At 34.1% G+C, this 25,610-nt stretch overlaps 1 protein-coding gene across 6 annotated transcripts in view; it reads right to left on the reverse strand.

Annotated features, from left to right (window-relative positions):
- Window positions 1-25,610, reverse strand: part of LOC100645181 (segmentation protein cap'n'collar) — a 111,342-nt gene that overhangs the window by 40,291 nt on the left and 45,441 nt on the right. For all 6 annotated transcript variants that reach the window (XM_012311294.3, XM_003393311.4, XM_012311297.3 and 3 more), the window contains exons 4-5: window positions 3,252-3,562; window positions 1,474-1,671 (exon numbers count right to left, since the gene is read on the reverse strand). In XM_012311294.3, coding sequence (XP_012166684.1) covers window positions 1,474-1,671; window positions 3,252-3,562 — 509 coding nt within the window. The remainder of the gene's footprint in view (window positions 1-1,473; window positions 1,672-3,251; window positions 3,563-25,610) is intronic.

Raw genomic sequence — 25,610 nt, forward strand, 5'->3', positions numbered from 1 at the left:
ATTTAGAGCTATAGATTTGCAATAAAATATCTTCGACTGTGTACGATGAATAATAATAACGTAAATTTATGAACAATACAAACTTGTCTAATAACAGATAATCAAAACATTTCCTTGTAATCGTCACCCTGAAATTCAGATCAGCTTTTTATTTATAAAAATTAATGAAAATACGAAATTCATTGCAGAATAAAAATTTGCTGTTTATGATCACTGGGGTTTGTTTTTAACCTAATTGAGTTAGAATATGCATAGAATATACATAGTTTGTTAATTATAATCTCGAATATTTAGTACTTTAGTATTTTTTAGTATAAATGCATTTTATGAGAAAATGTATAAAACAAAATTTAATGAACTAAGATAAAATATATTCCAAGTCATAAATAAAATGCGATATTTATTATGTACAATTGCTTTTTAATTTGCTACAATTTTCTCTTTCTAATAATTACTCAGTTCAAGAATGTAAATTTTATTCCCTTCTTTTTTCACCAGCAATTTAAATCTCCCGAGTAAATTTTCAAATAATCAATACTTATGATAATTGTATTGATATTTGAATAATTATGACAACCGCATAATTATAACAACATTAGTCACATCTATAGTGATCTACATGCCGCTACATTATTACATAAAGGCTGATATTGTTCGTATAAACGAAATGCATAGAAACGTGAACTAAACGTTTAAGATTTATCAACTGACGTTGAAAAATGATTATGAGATGTAATTTTCAAGTAACTTAATGAGATAGAAAGATATGATTTCAGATCAATGGAATTATTCCACCTGTTTTCATGAAGCTGCGACTATGTACTATGCGCTATTTATGGTTCATAAATAAAAACATTTAATTATAGAATAATTATACCAACTATATGCTGCCTTTGTAATACACGTATACGTATGTTATAATAATATTGTTTACGACATCAGCTAACTTTTAAATATCTATATCATTGAATAATTAATCTTGAAAAGGTGATCCTCGTAGAAGAAATGTAACTTCAACAATTTTGAAACTTACACAACTTATACAATCATAGAAGTTACAATTTAGGAAATAAATTTTCAGAAGCAAGAAAGTATACCAGAATCGAATCACGTAGAGTTAATTGGTAAATGAAAGTTTTATTAGCTTGAAAACGATTTCCTAATAACGCGAATATTGATGATTCCTGACAAAAAGTGTCTGGATACTTGTTAATAATATAAACATATATATGAATATATGTTATATAATAATATGTAATAATATAAACATATGCGTAAATCGATCGTTGAATATAATTACTTAAAGCTAAACGGAGACACGTTTCATTAACAATCGTCTTGCTCGATGCTGCATCGGGTGAAAAAAGAAGTTAATGAAAATGCTAGTTTTTCTAGAATTACACAACTCGGCACACTGATGTCCAACAGGAGATAACGATAAATTGAAGAAAATAAAATCAAGGTCGTACGTACTTGCAAGGAACGATGGTGTGGATGATGGGGATGATGAAACTGCGGTGTGTGAATCATGTCGCCGGTCTCAGGATCCTCGCACCTGGATGACTTCGCGACCTCGACGCTGCTCGAGCTGGTAATAGCCGACTCGTCCTTTGCACTCGTGGATTCTTCGATGCTATCTTTTTCCTTCTTCTTCACTTCCGGCTTCGTTTCCTATATAAGCAATCTTCGTATTATAATGCCAATGTCAGCTTTTCGTTAACGACAAGTCGATCGAATGGTTAACCAAACTGCACGATTTTGGGATATTTTATATTGTGAAAAAAAGATTAAACCTTGGTTGGATTTATTGTATTTTCATTAGGATTATTCGATTTTTCCATCGTTCAAAAATAGATGAAATATCTTATCGGTATACCTGAAGTTTAAACTAAACGTATTTTAAATATGTATTTTAAATATTCGATTCATTTTAAGTAGGTAAATCTATTTAATCGTTTATTTATTTATTCCACTTGTATCGGAGTTGACCTTGTAATTGCAATGATAATTGGAAAATTGCGAAGCACGTTAATACATAATTTCATTTACTATGCTTTTATAGTAAGTCGGGTATAGTTTGAAAAGAAACGGCTGGAAAATTCGTACAGGTATAACTGGAATTTTGACCATAATGTTAATGTTAATTCTATTTTCTGTATACCAATACCTTATATTTGTAATTTATTATTTCAGAAGATTACAGTAATGGATCTCAGTCTTATATTTTTGTAGATAGATAATAAATAGACGATAGAAAATCGAAGATTAAAAATTTATAATAGATATAAAACCTTAGAAAGAGCCATACGTTTCTATCTTGGGGAAGATTATCGCTACGTCGCTATTTTATAATGCTATAATAAATTCAGTTAATTAGATACAAAAATAAAGAACTAAAAAATATTTTAACATCGACTTGACAATTCTACGACGGTGATGAAATAAATGATAAACTGTTACACTGTATCTTTATAAAGTAAATTAATATAAATACAATTTACTGTAACGATTTGAAAAGTCTATTTTAAAATGTTCATAGTCAAAAACTTAGAATATGTGTACTATAATCGTATAGCATAAATAAATATACTCTAAATTAGAGTTAAATGAGTACCGAACCTTTCTAATGATAATTGTGAAATGATTTCAATAAACAGGATGGAAAGAAGTGACTCCCGTTTATAAGACATTGTAAAATATATTAACATCTATCAAATATCGATTTTTGTTATATTCGTTTTTAAAGAGAAACACGAAATAGCCTGAAATATTGCTAGCAACCATAGAAGAACAAGTGAAATCAATATATTACTTTATACACGCAATGCTAAAAATAAAATCCTTCTACGTAGACTTAACGCGTAGATTTAAGAATAATTAGTACATTGCCAATATTCATGCAAATTCATACTTTTGAAGACATAATTAAAAAGATAGAACTTCATTGAAAAATTGTTTCATGTTGTAAGAGATACTACATTTCAGTCAGTTTACATATTTTTTCATATTACATGCATTCGTAATTCACGTTACGTAGAATTTTGTATTTTCAAATTTCTTACAAATGCATAAAAATCCGCAGTCTAACGATTAGAACGTAGGAGTAGAAAATAAGAAAACTCTCTGTGCCCACCGAGATATATGTCGCGAGAAGCGAAAGCTATTATTATTATTATTAAAGAAAAACAATTTCAAAAATTGAATACGAGATAAAACTCACTGAAATATCTGCGAATAAAGATCGAACGAACCTCTGATTGCGCCTCATCGAGACCAACAAGTTGTAGCGCCTCCTCGAGGTTGAATCCGTCGGGAAGACCCAAAGTATCGTTGTTGAGAAGGCCTTCGACGTTTGCGCTTCCTAAGAGGCTACCTTCCAGTAAGTCCGAAGGGAAATCATTCTCGAGTTCTAAAGTGTTGGTTAATCCCAAAGAATCGTCGGCTAGCCCGGCCAACGGGTGATTGTCTAAATCTAACGACGCGTCTCTAAGGAGTTGATCGTCTTCTTCGACCGCGTTGTTTCCGTTCTCTCCTTGACCGCCGGAATTGAGGATATATTCACCTGTAACACAAGACACGTTGAGTTCAAGTAGATCGAACATTTGCCAGAGAATCAAGGTCATCGTTCAAGAGGAGAAAAATTGTTTAATCGTGAAGAAGCGTTATTACTCATATTTCAATCTGTCGCATCAGTCTCATCTAATAGCGACTTTTGTGCCGCCTGACTCACAGAAAGAACGCACGCGATCAAATTATCGGTTGACGAAACATAAGTAAGCGTAAACAGAATCGCGTGCCCAAGTACGACTCTTAAGGATCATTTAAAAGTATTTAATTGCAGTTAAGATTGTATAGTACCGGATAGATTGCGTACTTTAATTCTCCACTATTACATTCCGCACGTTATTTATTGACAACTATAATTCATCGCTTGCTATCCTTCTTTTTACCAGCTAATAGCAGACCTCGAAATGCGAAAGAAATATTTTTGAGGGTGGGACGCGCGTTACGATTATATGCAGGTTTAAGAATCGTAGTAGTGTAAATCGGTTTGCTGCTATCTTTCGCGAAACGGCGTATCGTTGTCAAAGGTTCAGTATATTTTTTCAAGCCGTAAAATGTACCGACGGAAAACAAAGTTATAAATGGATAGCTTAATTAATTGCGAAACTATAGAAACGACGATTCTAAGAATCGAAACTGAATTTTCAAAACCTTGCCTTACACCACTATAATTTTCAATCTGTCGTATACGAATAGAGTATATAAAAATATATTACTTTGTATGCTGAATTCCAATCCATGGTTCAATATTTAAAACTTGTATCACTATCTTTTTTTAACATAATAAGACGATTGAAAGATTTGTCACAGATTTTAAACGCAGCAAAAGATGTTTGTCACGTCACGTACGTTTAGTTCAAATGTTTAATTCGTTGCACTATCATATCACATAATAAAATTCCTTTCACATAGTATCCTTCACAATCTTCATATAAAATTCACTAAATAAATCACTCGTGAAAACACCATGATTATCTGACGTAAAAAATGCTTCAGAGTTCATACGTCTTATTATCATTACACCTTAATATTATTGAAAATATTTCATCAAAATCAATACTTTACACGATCATCGATACATCGTTATTACATGTACAAATGAATATCGGTAAATCGGTGTTACATGTACGAATCGACGCATAGATTCAAACCTGTACAAATTCTAGAAACGTAATATTTCCACGAAAAAAAATCTACGATGCGTTATATTCATTTGGCGATTGGGCGTTGGAACATGTTTAAAAAAAAAGATTATACATAAAAATGGTTCTAGGAGGATTTGAGCAAACCGGATTCACTGTGACTCGACTAAAACTCGATTCGTCTGAAGGCGTAGCACTCGAAAACTGACTGTAGCCGACGGACAGGTAAAATTTCGGAGGAGGGACAGGAAAGGAAAAAAACGTAACTAATTGAGGGACAAAGGGGTGTTGTTGAAGATCCACCTGCTGGTTTGAACAACCCCCAAATGTTCCCGCCCCACGGCCAATCGCGCGTCCCCGTTTCTACCCTACTTCATCCCTTACGCACGCTCCGAACGCGATCTCAGTCTACATTTACCTTACCGTCGCTCTTCAAAACGCGCAACGCACCATCTACAATGCGTACAAATTTCTGAAGAGCCTGTTCTTCGAATCGATGCTTCACTACGCAAATATTGTACGTCCACTTTTCGTCAAATTTGAGTTTTCATATACAACTGATAGAGTCCTTCGCCTTGTCCTTTACACGACGCGTAAAAATTACATTTATATTTATTTCGTAAATTTGTGAAAAATAATATTTTTGTTTATTGTATCTGATAGAGATATTTTTAAGAACCATGATCCATCTTCGTCGATTTACGTGGTTGAAAAGGATCAATGCACGATTTGCAACCAAATTTTATGATAGCACCGACGAAAATAAATACAATGTAAAAAGTATTTATTTATTTATAAAGTAGCATCGAATTTTTAAAGTTGTTTCTCTCGAAAAACGCTGAAAGCGAACACACGTAGTATTTGTGTAGTAAGCGATCGAAATTAGGGTTCGACGTTGTCAATATTTTTTAGCTTCTAATATGATGATGCGTATGGGATATCGCATGTAGTCTCTTCAAAGCGTCATACATACAGCCGTATTCATAAGTATTAGAATAGTTGCGACAAAATGAGATAATCCTGACAAACCATTAGATACTTAATTCCTCGACGCTCGTGCCCGTTGTTTAACTATGAGAATACGAGAATGAAAGAGTACGACGATGAAAGGAACTATGCGATGAATTTAGATGTGTGATACCGTACGGTAATAAATTAATTGCTATATACACGACCGTCAACGGATTGAATAATAATCTGAACAGTCAAAGACAATCTACCTGCAGAAGGAATTTCCGACGAACAATTACTCGCAAAGTAAAACGAGGTAATCCGCGGTAATTTTTATGTTCCACATATCACGTAACAAAGACATGGCTACGTTAATTAAAAGCAAAGAGCGAATCTTCAAAGTGACTGTTCGCTGTTGTTTCGTAATTTATCTAAAACGGATAAGAGGACTAAATTTCAACAATACGTGACACCTGTATCGAGATAATAACTTGGCATACAGATTATTGGTAGGGTATACGACAAATCGATCGCAACTTTACCAATGGCGCAAAGCTTCGCTCTTTCCGCTAATTAGTCTCGTTTTGGCGTGCACAGGAAAAAAGAAGTTAAGAGACGGAGTGAGAAATTTTCGACAGTAGAGAGAGGTCTTTTCCTTTTTTCCTTGCGAGCTGATGTTATTAGAGATAATAATCTCATAAAATAATAATTCTTCGAAGGCTGCTCGAATACGGACAGGTCAGAGCCGAACGACAGGCGGGTCGGCAAAAGAAGAAGAAGAGGCTTTTCGTTCTTCTGCTGGTCATGAGTACGGTATCTGCGAAGAAGGAAGATCCCAGCTTGGGATGGCTATTACATTAACGAGTAGTGGCGGCCATTGTCTGGCCCAAATGCGTGCCAGACCGCACAATAATGGCCACCTATAATTTGGGAACTCCGAGCATTCTCCTCAACAGACTGTGCTCCATTTTTTTTTTCAAATTTGAAGAAAGCATAAGATAACCACGTATGTGTTCGGAGGAAGATAATTCTTGAGTTTTATTTATGAAAACTGAACGTCTTAGAGGCATTAACGAATGAAGATGATGATAATAATAATAATAATAATAACGATAATGATTTCATTATTTAGGAGAAATTGAATTGAAATGTAATTTATTTGTTTACAAGTTATTTAGTTTTTATTTCATGATCATTTGTAAAAGTAAAGTGCAATGTCAAGCTTCGAATGAAATATCTAAATAGATAATAAAACGTAGAAGTTGTTTCGTTTCTTTTCTATTAAGAAAGTTGTAAACGAGATTGATGAGCTATGAAACTGTCGACATTTCAGAAGTAAACAAAATGTTTCATTGGAAAATATTTTAAAATGCTATACGGTAACGTATGAAAATATTTCATACTTGTTGAATCCTTTTGTACATACAATATATTATGCGTGTTACACGAAACATTCGCTTGTATAACGAGACTCTATGATTATCATGATCTTGAATGAAATCTGAAAATGTACCTAAAAGCTACAATATATTTAGTAGAAATAGTATATACATTCATTGAGGTCGCAAAAGTATTTAGATACACAATTTATTCATTGCATTTACAGGCCTCGAATATTTAAAGGACACTTATTATATTTTTAAGATAACTGCTGTATATACTAATTTTTTGTTCAATTTACGTTTGCAATAAATATCTTATAATTATTATGTACCTGGATTCCTTTGAAACCTTATCAGAATGTAATCACGACAACTGTGTTTTATTATAGTGCTATCACAAATTTAAAAAAGTATTGCATAAGCTATATATTATAGCCATAAAAATGTTCTATGGCGAATGTCAAAAATACCTTTGTGAATAGCTGCATGAAGCATCCATTCAAAGAGATTTAATATATTCTTAACAAATGTAATATTATTTTATCATTTGTTTTTTTCAGTATCCTTCCCCTCTGTGCTGGAACGGACTTCCAGTTACATTTTGTTATGGTCTACTTTCCTAGTCATCAAGCTTATATGTAGTACAGTTATGAGACAAATAAAAACCATAAAAGGAACTAACCTTATTCATTGATGCAATTTATGTAGAACTAACTTTTTGATAATCAAATTCCATAAGCTCTACGCTAAGACTTTACTATATACACGTTCGCGATAAATATATATTCTTCCATTAGTTTGTCCAAAATGTTACTTTCGTTTTATAAGGAAATAATAGACGTACATTATTTTTTCTTTTATTTTAGTTTATTGAATTATTCACGAACATAATGATAGAAATGGAACGAAATTGATAATACCTAATTCAATAAAATAATATAAAGCAGAAATTGCTGTTCATTTATTATCAAATTATGAAACGAAAGAAACTTTTCGGACAACCTAATGTATACGTACTTTTTCCGATTCAAATTTTCAAATTTTACCAGCGTAAACATATCGTCGCATGATAATCGTGTCCTGCTACGCAGCTAATAAAATTCGAAAATGTTTTATATAACACACAGAATGTACACATATAGAATCTGTCCATGGTAAATGTACGAATACTTTTGCGGGTCGCAGTCTATACATATTTTTATGGAAACCCGGGTAGAAACCCGACTAGAAGGCAAAAGAAGAGCGAAAGAACGAGATGTCTCTGGGGAACGAATCTTTTCCTGTTTAAATCCAACGCAAGAGCGAATTCGCTGGATCACGGTGCGTCTAATGGCGCGGTTCTCAGTCTTCTTCGATTCTACGGCTTCTTTGAACTCGCGGTCGGCTTTTTCCACGGCCACGGGAACGTCGACAGATCATTTCTCACATTTCGCGCGCGCCTAACGACCATTTTCTTTTTCTTCCATAGCACCCCTGCACCATCGCCCCTTTTTCGGATAATAATTCCTGCATTACTCGACAAAATTTTTCGACCAATGGCCCTTTGGGCCGAAGCGTCGAAAAGGTACCACGCCGCCAGTGTTCGTGCCTCTAATGCCGCATCCACTTCCTAGAGACTCGTGCACGAATGTTTCAATGCCAGAAAGGCGAAAAGAATTCTACGATACGAATGCGCTAGCACGATTATCCTTACCCTTGTGGATGATAAATATATCAGGGACAAATCTTATTTGCAGGCCTTGACAAAAGGGTGCCAATGACCGATACCGACACGCTTCCAATTCCATTTGACGTCTCATTTTCCCGTTTGCTTAGTAGACGCGCGAATAGGCATGCAACGTGCCCTGTGCGTCACCTGGTGCCACTATAAATAGCCTAACTTATAATCACGTCCATTGATTCTTGCTAGATCATTAATTGTTGTCGTTGACCGGTGTCATCGATGCTTATCGAGCAACGTTTACCGGAACGTATCGACCGAACAACCATACCGAATGTAGAATCGGAGTCTCAACGTTAGGAATGGTTAGAGTTCCTTGTCTTTCACATTCTTCTTGGGTAGGATTTTTGTTGTAACGTAACATTAATTTTTGATTCGAAAGAAATATTTGCTATTACTTCGTACAGGATATAGAAAAATATTTCTGTTCCTTTAACTTTACTACTTTCGTTGTTTTATCGTTGACAAATTTCCTACGTTTGAGCGAAATAAAACTGAGGTAATGTGTACGTATATGTTACTAGATATATGAAAGTATAAGAGTCTGACAGTGACACGAGAGTTGCACAGAAAGTTACACAAAGCATACGATTGCAATATGAAATTGGCAATGCGTTCAGATTTTAATTTGATTTCGAATTGATACGATCATTCATTGCGCAAACTTTTGATTGGCTTCCAACGCGCCCGAATATTTCAGCGATATTTTTCAAGATAGTATCGTGTTCTCTATTTGGAATCTAAATTGTATATATCCATCAAATTTTTATATTATTTTCGCACTATCGCCGGGTAATTTTCAACAAACGAATGTCCACTTCAAATATTAGACAGTATTGAAAATTCTAACTTTCAAAATGATCCTTTAAGTCCTTATGATCCAAGAATAGGATAAAATTTCAATTTCGTTGTAATTCCAGAAGTTCAGATTATTTATTGCCTATCGAATCCCTGTTACTTATTATTTGTTATACCCACGCGGCTGCAGCCGTCGCAACCACGAAGTATCGAGAAACTACTTGAAAATTGTCTAAAGAAACAAATTACTTTTATTTCACGAGCTTGAAACGTACAATGAAAGATCAATGACTTAAACAAAGATACAAAAACAATGTTAAAAGCGTCATTATTATTGAATGAAATCCTATAAACAATATAATACAATGAATCTTGCTCGAGGCATTTATTAAGAAATTACATCATAATTACTATAAACAATTACTACGAGTAAACGAGTGTACATACAACGAACAGCAATTTGACATTATCGAAGGTACGTTAATAATATAATTCTTTCCCTATATCGACATACCTCAAGGAGTATAATCCATAAAACAGGTAATCCACAATGCGACTAACACGAAACGATCACAGTGCATCACAGTTTTGCAAAGTCACATTCGTGTCCGTAGCCGCAAAATTAATGAAATCGTACCTCAGAGATAGAACTTGTACACTGTTCACGTCACTCGATGCAAACAACTCATAGGACCCTAAAGTAGAAGCAGCAACGACCCAATCACTGTTCGGACAAAACCTGTAGCACTTCACATCGCTCGTATACACTTTCCCGTAGAATCGTTTCTTATCTGTGCTTATTCTACTGAAATTTCTGGGACCTCGAAATGAGAGGAACGATTATTCGCAGTAGTACGTCCCAGTAAAGTTAGCTACGACCTGGCAGGCCTCATCGATATAGCGAACGCGCATTAACGATGGAAATCCAGAGAAACTCGAAAAATTCGACTTTCCGAGGGAATTTCCTTTCATGGTGACGCGATCATCGTGATTCCTGCATGATACCTCGTCGATACGACCTCGAGGAGAATCATAACAGCCGGCACTGGCAGATGATTTTGATGCAGGCACAGCATGGAGTCGACTGATAGTCTATCGCGTAGCGAGGCATTGCCTAACCATGGCCAGGAACAAGTATTGTGCCAAGCGACGGGTTCTCCGTTAAAAAACGGACCAATCACGACGGGGTTGGCTGTTATTCCAATATGGCTGCCAGACAATGCGCGCTGGAGGTCTGGAGAGAAGGGAGGGAAGGTCTCTACCCATAATGCCATTCTCCGACTCCCCACTGTGATCAGGGAGCGTATACCGAGTCTTGATCGGTCGACGGTGCCGCGTATACGAGCTTTAACCAGGGGTGCATCCTACTAGGACATAGCCCCGAGTCATTGTCCTTCGACTTTTACCCTTGCAAAAATCTGTATCGACGTCTGACGAAACTCGAAGATCGATTTAATGATTCATCTTCCGACTCTGATACGGCTATTTTGCAGAAATATGTATATTTCAACTTCTACTCGTGTATATTGCAGTGCTATAGTCGTTATAGTATTGTTTATCGCGTTTAATGGTATTTTTCCATTACAAAAGTTCTTGGAAAATTTTTTCCATGTCGTATAGAACTCTAAGATTGGTTTAACAATTCATCCTTCGTCTCTGATACGACTATTTTGCAGACATATGTATGTTTCAACTTCTGCTCGTGTATATTGCAGTGCTATAGTCGTTATAGTATTGCTTATCGCGTTTAATGGTATTTTTCCCTTACAAAAATTCTTGGAAAAAATTTTTTCCATACTTTATGGAACTCTGAGATCGGTTTAACGATTCATCTTTCATCTCTGATGAATATGTATGTGTGAACTTTTGTTTATGTATATCATAATTATATAGTCGTCGTAGTATTGTTTATTACGTCGAATGGTATGTTTCTTGCAAAATCTTTTTTCCATGTCTTATGGAACTCTGTGATCGGTTTAACCATTCATCTTCCGTCTCTGATACGGCTATTTTACAGAAATATGTATGTTTCAACTTCTGCTCGTGTATATTGCAATGCTATAGTCGTTATAGTATTGTTTATCGCGTTTCATGGTATTTTTCCCTTACACAATTTTTTGTAAAAATTTGTTTCCATGTTTTGTGGAAATTTGAGATCAATTGAACGATTCATCATCCGTCTCTGATAAATATATATGTGTGAACTTTTGTTTATGTATATCATAATTAAATAGTAGTCGTAGTATTGTTGATTACGTTAAATGGTAATTTCCCGTGTAAAAATTCTTGCCAAATTTTTTTTCTATGTCATATGGAACTCTGAGATTGGTTTAACGATTCATGTTTCTGATACGAGTATTTTGGATAAATATTTGTCAAACTTCTGTCTTTTATTCTATCATGTTACATATCATATAGTGAATATATTGATTAAATATTTAGAATTATGCAGTGAAAAGAGATAGTACACGTTTGTCGGTATTTAGTTACTACAGTTTTGTATGTTATATACATTTTGCATATTTTTGTATTTTTCTCTCAACAATCTTTCCTCATATGTATAAAATCCCCAGTCTATTTATGTGTATATTAAACAAATATTTATGAACATATAGTGAAAGGAGATGATATTTGTAGTCCGTAGAGCACTTATTCTTAGATTCAAGTACATCAAGACATCGTTGACCAGACCAGGCGCGAGTACACTCGTGCTCGCATACAAACCAAGCTGTGTAATTGTCAAAGTAGAAAATTGTAGTTATTACTGTTTATCAAGCATCTGCACAGTGTCTGCGTAATTTTGATATTATCTATTTTCCTGCACTTTTGCATTTTAATTACGATTTTAGTAGCATTAAAGCTCCTACAAACACGAGAATTTTGTGACGAAGGATTTTTTAAATTATATATAAATAATTTTTCTATGTGCAGAATGACAAACAGATGGAAAATTTAACAAATGTGTATAAACATTTTTTATATTCGCCTTATATACATAAATCTAAGTAAGATATAATCTCCTTATTATATATTTTTACAGTGATCGGAGAAATTTATCTTTTTATATCCTGAAGTCATATCATTTTATTAAAATTATACATAGTACAGATTCCAAATTTCTCATTTATTAAATATCATCATCTTTTGCATAAATGTAAATAGCGCAGTCGGACTTAAAACCAGATTCTTATGCATTGATATAAATATATTTTACTGGTGTCTGACGGTGACTAGCGATTCCCAGTGCCAACCAGTAGGTTGGACTCGACAGATGATAAAGGCTGTAAACCACTGCTGTTAAGATGGTATCTAAATCCTGTCAAATGCCTGTTCTATCGATACCCTTTATTCCTGTGTCGTCACTCTTATTCGAACTCTGTCTCGCGCGCGCGGGACGTATCAGATTAATTTCCTAATTACCATCGACACGGCCTCACTACCAATGCCGCATATATTACATATTACGTAAAAGTAGTATCCTGAAATGAAATTTTTGGAACAAATCCTTCCTTCGATCGTTACTAAATATAAAAACGTTTTGCCCGCAACGATGAATTTATAATTCATGCTCAAGAGTTGATATGGTTATCTGTTGTTTAAGAAAAAGTAATTACCATGTAATTGTTATGATAGCTGTTATTTATTTGTTATTTTCTCGATATCTTACGCTGCCTTATAGTTTTACAATTTAAGTGCATTTACCTTGTTTCTATACGAATATACTGAAACGATGATCTCGTCTTTCTTAATCTATTTTCTATGGGTATTTTTTAAGCGTGTCAATTGTACGAAATATTAAAAAGATATTCTTAATTAAGCGTATAATCTATGGTGAAGTATCGTACTTTGGTTTGGAAAAGTCAAAGAGAAAGATTGACTACATACGAGTGGTAACTAGAATTTCGGAGCATTGATTTATTAATCAATAAGTGCAAATCATTGTAGCCCATGGCGAACTATTCTGTATAAGCGAAATGCGATCACCGACAAAAGTATAACGTAACAATGCGTGCTCGATCTTCTGGAACGTTCACGGAGGAACCAAGTCTAGGACATCCTCTGTATACGATAAATAATAGTGGCTGCATGAACTTGTGCTTTTCCAACATCGCGGCCCGTCTCCGCAATACGTACTGATAGATACGATCCTGGTTTTTAACTTTTTCTTTCGTTTCTTTGTGAAATGAGTACGCAGCGACACGATATAGATCCAATTTCTGTAAATCATCAACAGTATTTCGGAAATTAGAAAGTGAGAAAAATATAATACACTCCTTTTTTGAACAGTATAGATATTTTTATTTTACATAGAATTGCCTGAAATTATTCGTTTCCTTTTTTAAATCTATTCTAAAATGTTCTAAATTAAAAAAAGAAGGAAAACGGGATACTACTAAGTACCGTCTTCTCTAATATTCTATTTATATTTATCGATAACGTAACGTAACATTTGTTCGTGTAAAGTATTTGTACGTATAATGCCTCATCAGATCGTACAAACATTTTGAATGAGTTAGAGATAGTAACTTCCTCTTCTACAATTTAATGACTTATACGTATAGTAAATAACGTATTTTATACGTTTAATAATGAGGTAAAAATGTAAATTATTATTAAATGTAAATGTAAATATGTAACACGCACTATTTTTGGATTCGTGTACTAAAAAAGAGCTGAGAAGTTCCTGCAATCTGGGACATTATTTATGGATGTATGTATCTGCGTATGTGGCAGTGATATGACGAAAAAGGTTATCAACTTACAGAAACCATTTGCATAATATTAATATGTTATGATTAAGTATGGGCTGTTGCACAAGATATTAAAACGTTGTACGTTGCAAAGTTTCGAGAGAACTTTGATTTCTTCAAATCGAAATTAAACTACTAGGTAATCTAAATTTTCCTATTACGTGTAAACTCGTAACGTCCTATCACTTTTTACACTGTGTATTTATGTAACCAGACGCTAATGTTTTTTATACTTGCTCCCTTTTTTTCCACAACTTACATAATACGCATAAAATAATGTTTACCATATCCGATTCACTGACAGGCTTTCCTATATCACTGATACATAAAAACCACATCTCACGTGATGTTGTATCAATTAATTGCATCTACTTGATTATTTAAGTTGCACCTGTGTACATAGCTCTTCGACGTTCTCCATAAATTACTTCTTTTACGGTGTTCAGTGTAAATATTACGCAGAAGTATTTGAAGTTTTTGTAACCATATGAAGGTAAATATCATTAAATGATACGAGATCTATTATAATTGGATCGCATTAACTAATACATAAATACAATAGTGTTTAAATGCAGTGTCGTATAAATACTCCTTTATTCACCGTACACCACAAAATAGACGACTGTTACCGATATGGTAAAAATCTTTTGATACGAAGATTGCTAAATTTCGTTCGTCAACGATATACATCTCAGAAATCTTATCTAAACCATATGCCAAACTGTGTTTCAAAGGAATTAACTGGCAAGTAGTCGCTAATAACTGAAGGTAAGAAGATAAAGCAAATTACTAAAATTCATAGTGTATCGATTTCTACCTTTTCTTTATCTGTCACTATAGAGCCTGGTAAAAAGAAGTATTTCATTGGAAAATAAGACTGTACCAATAATCTTTGTAGCCATTGTATATCGTATTTTTATGACCACGCGAGCCTAATGTTTTAATAGCAATGGAATCCTGTATTTAACCAACATTGAGCCGTAATGTATAGCCAGGCAATAGCAAAGGATTCTGTAAACGGGGTCAGAGACCTAGTTAACACCCTCGTACACACCAGTCATTCTGGATGTCAAGTTCTGCCGTCAATGAGCATTGTTGCCACCTCATACTATGACGTTCGCTCTTCATGTTTAGCTTGCACTTTTCGTTGGCCACGCGTTCACGAGAGCAACGGTAGCCCAGTCATGCTTAGGCGGTGCATTTTTCTCGTTTCGACATTCGAAAACTTCTTCTCTGATCGTATTTGCTTCCGTATCCGTTCCTCCCTCCTTTCCCTATCCGTTTTGCTCGTTCCAAAATAACGTAATAGCAAACTTCTTCGCACGGAAACTGGAACGTGATGCCATAACGCTCGAATAGCAGATTTTATTTCAATTCGCTCAACACGCAATAAATTATCCGATTAATTATATATAATTTACAAAGTATACACGGTTGACGTATCACGAGATCCTTCTTTGTAAACGAGGTATGATCTTGTCTGGATAATGTATGAAATTTGGCGCGGTGATATTGCAAGATGCAGGTTGCGAGGATCTTGATCTTGATCTTGACATCTTGGAAATTCAGAGTTTAAGAAGCTCAGTGACGCGTCTTCGTCCCTTATTTCCATGGAACAGAAACATATCGAAGCGATTTATTTGTTAGCGTACGAGTTTTACCACCACAAGCGTAAAACTAAGCTTTCGAGAAAAGGAAAAGATCATGGTGACTGGAAATCTCTGTTTGAAAAGATGTTTAAATGAAATTGACTTGTATCCGTTACCACTTTTCCTTACAACGATGCCCTAAAAGAGACGTCTCGTTCCCGAAAACAAGATTTTGTTGAACCTTCGACGTGTTGCAAGTTGTCATGATGCACGAATTCTCTCTCGAGATGCAGTGGCACAGTGACCTATTCCATGACAAAACATATTTTGAATTAGTCGATCGCTAGCTTCGTGCGCTACTTATACACGGTGGTCCTAAATTCGTGGTATGAACGAAATCAGGCAAGTTCTATGGCTCGAAACAAGATGAAAATCAAGAACAAGAAAATTGCGTTTGGAGGCCACATTTATGCTACTTCAAGTGTCACAAATATATTTTTCTCAGTACGAGCAAGCGGTCCTCACTATATGCTTCAATTAACTACAATTATTTTCAATCACGATTCATTTTTATGCTTTTTAGATTTGATTGAAGATCTTGAAGAACGTTTGCGAAGCAACGAACAAAATTGACGCGAGATCTAAGTTTTTAGAAATGTTAGAATAATTTTCTTTAGATCACAAGATCTTCGTTTCACTTTTAAAAGGAATTTCTCATGAGAGTCAGTTGGAAAAATGGCTTGATGCAATAATGACAGGTTGAAGGTTGACTGAAGAGAGACTGTCTAGAAAGGGCTAATGGTACTTGAAGTGACAGGTCGACCTTAACCAACCTAGCCTGATACATATCTATCCTAAATCAACAGAATTCTCGGCCAAAAGCTTACCTTATGCCTTGGCTACGTCTTATTTAATGTTTGGATTTGCATTTTTCTCTATTCTACAATTTGTATTTTTGTTCCTTGGATCGCGAACGTAAAGTATAAATGACATTTCCTATATTGGATAATCCATTTTGTAATCAATTCTGAGAAACAGATGCATTTACTGATTTTGTAAAATTACTAATTGTTGCGATTATCCGACGGAAATTGCGTATTATCTGTTATAAAACTAATCTTTTATAGCAAATTCAAATATACTTATCTACCGCACGTTCGATGATAATTTACGATATATCCGATGCGAGAAAATTGGAAAACCAAACCAATCACCTTTAAAATCTGCAATAATTTTATCTTTTTTATATTAAATTTTCCAAACGTTTTATCTTATTAAATTACAAAATTCAAAAATCGTTTGATTTTCAATGGATATCTTAAATAAATTTTTATAATTTAGGTAATGTCTAGGAAAAATGAATTGACGCAGAACTAAAAAGAAAAAAGAAAAAAAAAGAGAAATACGTACAATTTGACAAAACAATTAATAACGACTTTCATATCTGACTAAAAGTAAGGCCCAACAATGAAAATCTTAACGAATCTTTGGATACGCTCGCTGCTTATGGAACAGGGATGATTTGCAAAAACATATCTAAGGAAATCGTAGAAGCAATGCGGACCAGGTAAAAACTTTTACAGTTCATAGAAAAGCTCTATTGTAGCGACACGAGATCTTTGAAAAGGTAAAAAAAAGGGGCGGAGAAGACACCACCGACCTAACTTTTCAACGCTACCGGCAACTGTCGTCGTATTCTGTCTCGGATGCTTTAGCACAACTTTTATATTAATGTTTTAATCCATCGATTGAAATATTTCTGGCGTACAGTCGACGAAAGAGACAGTCTTTTGTCAAAAAGAAGAGATCTCACTGAAGGAGATAGAATTATAGCCTGTTTAACTGTCGTTGGCTCCGGATGGAGTCGCCATATTTAATCTAAGGTGGGAAAGCTAACGCGAGTTAAATACAGCTAAATATAGTGGCTTCCGGCTTAATGTAATTCTTTTGCCTCGGTTGGACAACGACAGATATCTCTATTACGTTAAATAGAAATCTTTGTATCTACCTAAATCATAATTTCAACTAAAACCTAACGTAAATTCAGCAAACCCCAATAAAATAAACTCTAATTTCGATTAAAACTTTACCAACAATTAGTAACAATTATTAATTTCGATCTAATTAAAATTGTTTACTTAAAAGGATTTATTTAGTACGTTTGTCGTTTCAACTATCGCCACTGTTACAGTACATAATTATTCCCTTTTTCAATAATAAAATTTCTATTCTTTATAATATGTGTCGTCATAATGTGGCGTTAAAATACAAAAATTCAACGAAAAATGAACTTATCTATGATACGATATAACGTAATAAATAGTAAGTATAAATACGATATCTGCGTATAAAGAAATGTAAGCGTATTAATTGACGAATGATTCTTGCAAGCCGATATTCAAAATACTTTTAATAAAATGCATCAGAATCGTAAACACGACTACAGTGATTAATGTCGCCAAGTAACGATTTAATTTACGATCTTGTTATTTTCCATCGATACGCGTTCGTCGACATAACTCTGCGCTTCAAATTCAAATACAAATTCAAATGCAACTCGCGTAGAAAGATATATTTACGCAGGAAGATACAGCTTTTTTTCAATACGTCACATCTATTGTTGTATATTTTCATCCCTAAGCTTCCTGGAAGTGCCCTCCCGAATTCGTTCTGAATCCGTGGCGTGCAACGAGCCACGATATGAGTAATGATGCGTGCTCGTGTTATAGGGGTGGATACAGCAAGTCATGGCTCCGAGTATCCCTATAACCCCATACATACCTCGCCATCCAGCTGCCCCCCAAACACCGTCCTCCATGGGGGTTTCTCACTGAAATAGCCGAACTAACATGGCGGAACACGTACGACTCCAAATATTGATTCCCTCTTGGGATTTACCAGCGACTTGGATCGCTTCCAAGGATTCCACCATTTTCTTTCAAATTTCGCAAGAGAAATTAAATACAGTATGCCGATCTTTATTGCGAAAAATTTTGAATTCGTGAAATATCTGGCTAATAATATAGTCGAGTTACATTATATTCGAATTTATATTATTATATTGATATTTATACTATTATTATATCGAATTTATATTCGAAGTACGAAATCCTTGAACATCTGATGTAAGAAATCTCCCCTTTTCATTTTCTCGTTGTTAATTCTTTTCTTGCTGAACCCAAAGTATATAACACTTTTCAATTTCTTCGTCACTATATTAATATGCATCAAGCTTTTCTTATTATATCGATATACGATGAATAACCTAACAGGTAAACGTCAAATCGCGTAATATACCTACGCAAGTTTGATTATTACGCGTGAAGTTCAAGGTGGAACTTAAAAATGTCCGAGTCTCACCAAGATTCATATAACTCTATCTAATCTCGTTAATAACGATATAAGTAAATATTGTCTTTTTATTATGGAAGGAAACTTAATAATTTTTGTATTTTATATGCTTGCGGAATAGGTGGTTCACGAAGGGTCCGTTCTCAATTCCGTATCCACTTTCGATGAAATTAGTCACGGTTGTTGCTACGCATCGAGCCAGTCGGATATTATTTTTTTCTCTCTTTGTGAGCGCTCGTGACGAATCGAAGCGGAAATTAATACAACACTGGGAATAAATTGCATTCGATCGTTCTCAATGCTTCTTGCTAATTTTATTGCGACGAAAAACTATGTATGGATAATATAAAAAACCGAGCGCCTATGCTATATAAATGTACAATACAGAAATGAATATAACCATTGTATCAAGATAAACACGTTCATCGTTCAGAATTAAAGATGACGCGATAGCTAAGTATTATGTAGGCTTTTATAAGATACGTTATACGTATTACCCATAGCAGCATGCTTCGTGCAAGTTTGCAGAGCGTTGAACAAATTTATTGACGCGCCAATTATTCATTTTTTAATGAATCTTAAAATATTTATATAATTTTTTTATACAAGTAAAATATTTATTTCTATTGAAATAGAAGAAAAGAGTATATAGGTACGCGTGTATAGTTAAATGCGCGCACACGCATGGCGGATGCGGCCATGCTTTCACGATCTCTTCCCCCTTGAGATTTCTGTCGTCCACGCACGAATACGCACTGTGTACCGCCCGCGCACGTGGCAGATGTTCCATTTTACGTACTCACGCATGCGTTTTCCATGCTGTTTCCCCACCATTCGCGATTCTACTATCCCCATCCGATTTCACGTTCCCACCAATTGACCATCCGCTTATCCTTTAATTCCTATACAATTTATAATTATACCATGGATGACGATATATTTACAGCGAGTTGTTACGCTAATAAGATTTGTTTTTCTGTTATCGAATATCAACACGAAGGAAACATCGTAACGTTATCAAACGTCCTTGCTATGGAACTTAAGATATTTATTAATACCTATATCTTTCGCTGTATTTGTCGATCGTTCGAATAAATGTTAGAAATCAGGTATGTTGCGAACAAGATAAAACGTATTAAGCTTTTATCAACTATGATGAATAAAACAAAGATTTTTAGTACTAATGGAATATTGAAAATAATTTAATTATACTTGCAGACACTTATTGTTAGAAGCATTTTAAATATCTGTATGTTACGTACATTATCGGTGAAGCAGTTACTATATTAATGAATCATGAAATTATCAGTTGTTATCTTCATACTTAGTCATATATCACATTATATTTTCATAGTACCGAATAATTGTATATTTTCAAATTATGTACTATTATTATTTTAGATATATTATGCGTAGATATCTGTTCTTTCTTAATTTTATTTATATAAAAAAGCTTGTAACTATATAACCATATAATGTATGTTTATATAAAAACTCATTATATATATATCTATGTGTATACAGTAGCTATACATACAACAGGTAGCAGTACGTTTTGTAAAAGCATCGAGAAAGCAAGATTCATTCGCTGATCTCACTGCATAGTGATAAAATTCTAATAGCGATCTCACGAACCGTGGCTAGCGAAGCGAATCAATGGTCAGTGTCACTTCTTACAGCTTAATCAATGCCGACACGAAACTTACTGCTTCTTTGTAAGTGAAGGAGAAAACGAGTCATCATTTCAAAAAAAAGAAAAAGAAAAATAAATTATATTATCTTGCAGACATAAATATTAATATCTTTTTTTCTGACCTCCAGATTAAAAAAAAGATTTCATTATCAATATAGGTTAAAAGATATTTATGCAATTCTGCTTTGTACACCATGGCAAAGCAATTAGAAAAGTAGATAAATACGATTAAACTTTTACGTTGAGGTAAAATAATGAAATGAATATTACAATACAAATACCTGTTAATAACTATTTGTTGAAATCCTACTAACATGACACGAATAATAAAAAAAAGAGAGAGAGAATGTCTGCGTGTGTAGATTGATAAAATGACATTTTCTAATTTTTATACCTTATTAGATCGCTTTCGTTCGATATTCAACCTCAACCTATCTTCGATTGCTTCCTCTATTCGATGAATTATTAAAGGCAGAGATAAGTCTGTAAGTATATTGAAGAAGGCGGGGTCGGTCACGTTCAACGCCTATTACAAAATTTCAATGCGGCAGTTGAAAGTCAATACAAATGACAAAATAAAAATGTATGTACTACATATGTCTATTTTAATACACTATATATATGCGATGTATGACATTAAGTAGAATTATTCTTCGTTCCAATTGTTTGCTGCTTGTCCTACAAAGTTGTTATTTTAAACAGATTTATTTAATTTCGCACAGTCTATATGCTAAATAAATGTTAATTGTATTTCAAATAACTATTCATGATAGATGGTGCAAATCAAATTAGAAGGGACTTTAAATTACTATAGGCAGCTATACGTTCATTAAAGATAATACCAAATGCATGATAATTGCGGATGTTTATGTAAATTCATATTTTTATGAACATACTTATACTTAAAGAAGTAGAGCTTAAACGAATTTTTTCGCTTGCTATATAACATAATATTGTAACGAATACTATAAATCGAATTCTTGCTTATTACTTACTTTCTTTTTCTATTAAACAGGATCATTCTATAAATTTGTTCGCTATAATACAAAACGTTTCTATAATATAATAATAATATAATATATTTAGTAATATAATTTAGTAATATAATTATATTATAATATAGTTTCTATAATATAATATAATTTCTATAATATAAAACGTTTCGATCAAAATGTTAAATAAAAGCAATTCTTTTCTAAATTAAATATAGGACAAAGACAAGTAATCGTATCAAATAGGAAGATAATTTAATTCTCTGTCTCTTCTAAAAGTATCCTATTCGTAATTGAATTTATTCAACGAAATTTTTCGACCGTAAATAACGTAACATCAAGTAAATTAATATTTCAGAAATCATGTCCAAAGCCACGAAATTAGAATACGCTTCACGACATAAGTCCGAGCGAATTTTTAATCACGGCGGAACATTATCGATAACGTAAGAAAGAAAAATACATCGTGTCGATCGAAGGAGAACACTTCGCGGCGCACCCAAAGTCTTCGTGGCGAGACAATGCTATGATAATTTATTCCTCGGATATAAACTTTTTATAAGATCCGTCGTGTAATCCATCATGCTTCGTCAAATTGGTACAAGCGCCTTGTATGTCGACGGCATCATACAGCACCTTTTTATCCTCCTCTTTACCCCACCTCTTGATTCCCTTTTCACGAAAGCACTTGGTCCTCGTGCGTGAAGATCGCGATTCGCGCGAACCCACGTCTATGTAACCGCCAGGAAACGATTTGTAATAGTGTTAGGGATTACGTGTTGCGAATAAATTTACATGTAATCGTAAGAAGTCCCTTCGAATGCAACTCTATATCGAGCTACAACAATATCGTTTTGCAATTTCCCAGCGGTCAAGGTATTATGGCGCTTGATTATTCACCCAAGCTTCCCAGTGCACTGAACTTTTACCGTAGATATATCATCCGCAGTTTAATGAATTATTTGTTCATTAATCAGATAACGGCCGGCTTTCGTTCCAAAGGCAACCGTTGCGTGTCATTTTTTCCATTTTTTCCCTGCTTTTTTTCCTTTTTCTTATTTCAAAGAGCAAGGCAGGTTCTCAGTAATAGGGATGAGAAGGGCCATGTTTGGAAATGAAGACTACAGGAAGAACGCGATAAGTCGTATTTCCCATTTTTTTCAGAGGCTGGCTGCTTTAAAATTCAGTACGTTGTTAATTAATCGTAGCAAGGTAAATTAATCTTATTCGAGATAAGCTAGGTAATTTGCCTTGTAATTTGGCAAATTCGGTTGTGAACGATTCTTAAACGATCTATATTTGAAAACAGACTAGGTATTTAATTCTTTATTAGTAGCGTGACAAACATGCTTGATAGCTAGATGGCCATAATTTCTTACAAGAATATAACTTCTAGTCGTTAAGGAAAAAGAAGTCGGTTCAATTAATGCTAACATCCGCGATTGTGACTATTATGATTCAGTCGCGTGTGTATTATATTATTTCTGGAAGTTATTTTGTTATTTACTTTCTTAGTTCTTATACGTATAATATCTCCTCGCCGAGCCAAATAAACCTGCCAAAGGGTTATTCGAACCGTTTTCTCGTTTTTGTTATTTTCTCTTGCTGAATCTGAAGTTACGCGGCATTTCCTCATTCCTTCGCTTTTATATCAAAGATTAATGAAGCTCCATAATACACAACGGCTTTGGTCATTGCATGCAAAATTCAAGATTGAATTTTAAGATGATGAATCTTAGATGACTCAAGTAACTCTACCTTACTCTGTGTTATCGAAATTACCCTTCAATTTCGCTTTGGGACTAAATACGTATCTTTTCACCATCTGCATGATATAAAGATATTGTCTTTCATACAATTAAAATATTACTGATATCAAAATACTGTTTGTCTCAACAATTATATCTTTGGCTGGACGTAACAAGTTCTTCTCATTCTCAACTATTCTACGTTAAAATATTTCTTCTGAATCATATGGCGACATTAAAATCCCAATGTCGTTTACTTTATACGTTAAAATTATTTGGACATAGCTATGTCAGGTTAAATGTTAAGCGATAAAGATACTTTTTTTTCTCTCTCGAAAGGTCTGTATCTCGATTGGAGCCCCGTTCGTTATTCTCTATTTTTCTCTTAGTAAATCTTAAAGAATAGCGACGCCCAAGGAATTTGTGCTTTCTTTTGTCGAGCGACTCATTAATCACACAATGCCGTACGTCGAGTCGATCGATCGACGACGAGATAGCCGCGTAATGAGCTCCGCTGCTCTTGTTAGTCTGGTCGGTGCTTTGTAAAACGAACTTATTATTGCGGAATCGAATTAATTTACTACACCAACGGCTCTGTGTCGTGCAACAAATAAGCAAACCGTAAATTGCGGTAAATTGTAACGGTCGCTCTTTAACTCTCGTTATTTTTCTCCTAAATGACAAAATAATTTATCATGCTACAGCTCTGCATATTGTTTCGGGAATAATAAAAATATAAAAGAGTCACGATGGTAATTATATCGTTTAATTTAAGACATACTTTTATTTTTAAAAAACAGTGAAAACACACACCCATATATATATATATATATATATATATATATATATATATATGTATATATATATATATATATATATATATATATATGAGTATGGTAGAACCCAACGTATGGTAGAAAAATATTTTCTGTGTAATCTTGTTTCTCGGTATATTCGACTGCTGTTTAACGTAATGTTACACATTTACATTCTCTTCCCACGGTGAAAAATAATTTTTAACGTGGATTAAAATCAAATCTCGCGTCGAATAATACCTATACAGCGTAAGAATGAAAGGCAACGAATCAATTTTCTTTTTCACATCTCCATGCACATACGGTGGCTCAAAGTATTCAAACACTTACAGAAACTTTGTTACTTCTTTCTATTACGTATACGTGTAATGAGACACGACGATCATGACTATAATTAATCGAATTTGTAATGATTCTGAAAATATCTACAGAAATTACTGTATTTATCGCAAGAATATATTCCGCAAAGACCACGAAGATATTTAAAAATTCAAGTGCACATTATGTATCTACTCGTTATTCAGCGGGACCACTTTTAACATTCGTTATACATTTAAAAGCGCTATTCACGCTGTGTATTAATTGTTTACTAAATAAACGTTACGTTAGCATCCTGTAACTTAGTAAATATCCTGTAACTTTTACATACATTTCCCGATCCGTTGCAAATTTGACCAAAGCTATCCTAATCACGAAAGTCGTGTCTCGCAACAATACCACTGAAACCTCAAAACATGTTTCTTTATATAAAACATTCAGTATAGACATAAAACGTATATACTAAATACTTCACGAGCCATTTGTGCAACCTATGCAAAATCAAATCGTCATATAGGGAAATGCTTTCGAAGCATCCATCGATCAAATTTCTCGCTTTTCTTTCTCCCAAAAAATGGAGAACAAAAACGAGACTCGAACGAAACAAAAAAAAAAAAAAAAAAAAAAAAAAAAAAAAAGAAGAAAACAGAAAAAAAGGAGGAAGAGAAATAAAGAACCAGGTTCGCGGATACGCCGACATTTTAAAAAGGTTTTAACGAGCGAACCTTCGTCAAGCGTCGATACGAAACACGACGTAGAGTGGATCGCGGTGGGCTAGGCGCACTCTCTGGTCGTC

This window comes from Bombus terrestris, chromosome 1 (genome assembly GCF_910591885.1).
Source record: "Bombus terrestris chromosome 1, iyBomTerr1.2, whole genome shotgun sequence".
Lineage (NCBI taxonomy): Eukaryota > Metazoa > Arthropoda > Insecta > Hymenoptera > Apidae > Bombus > Bombus terrestris.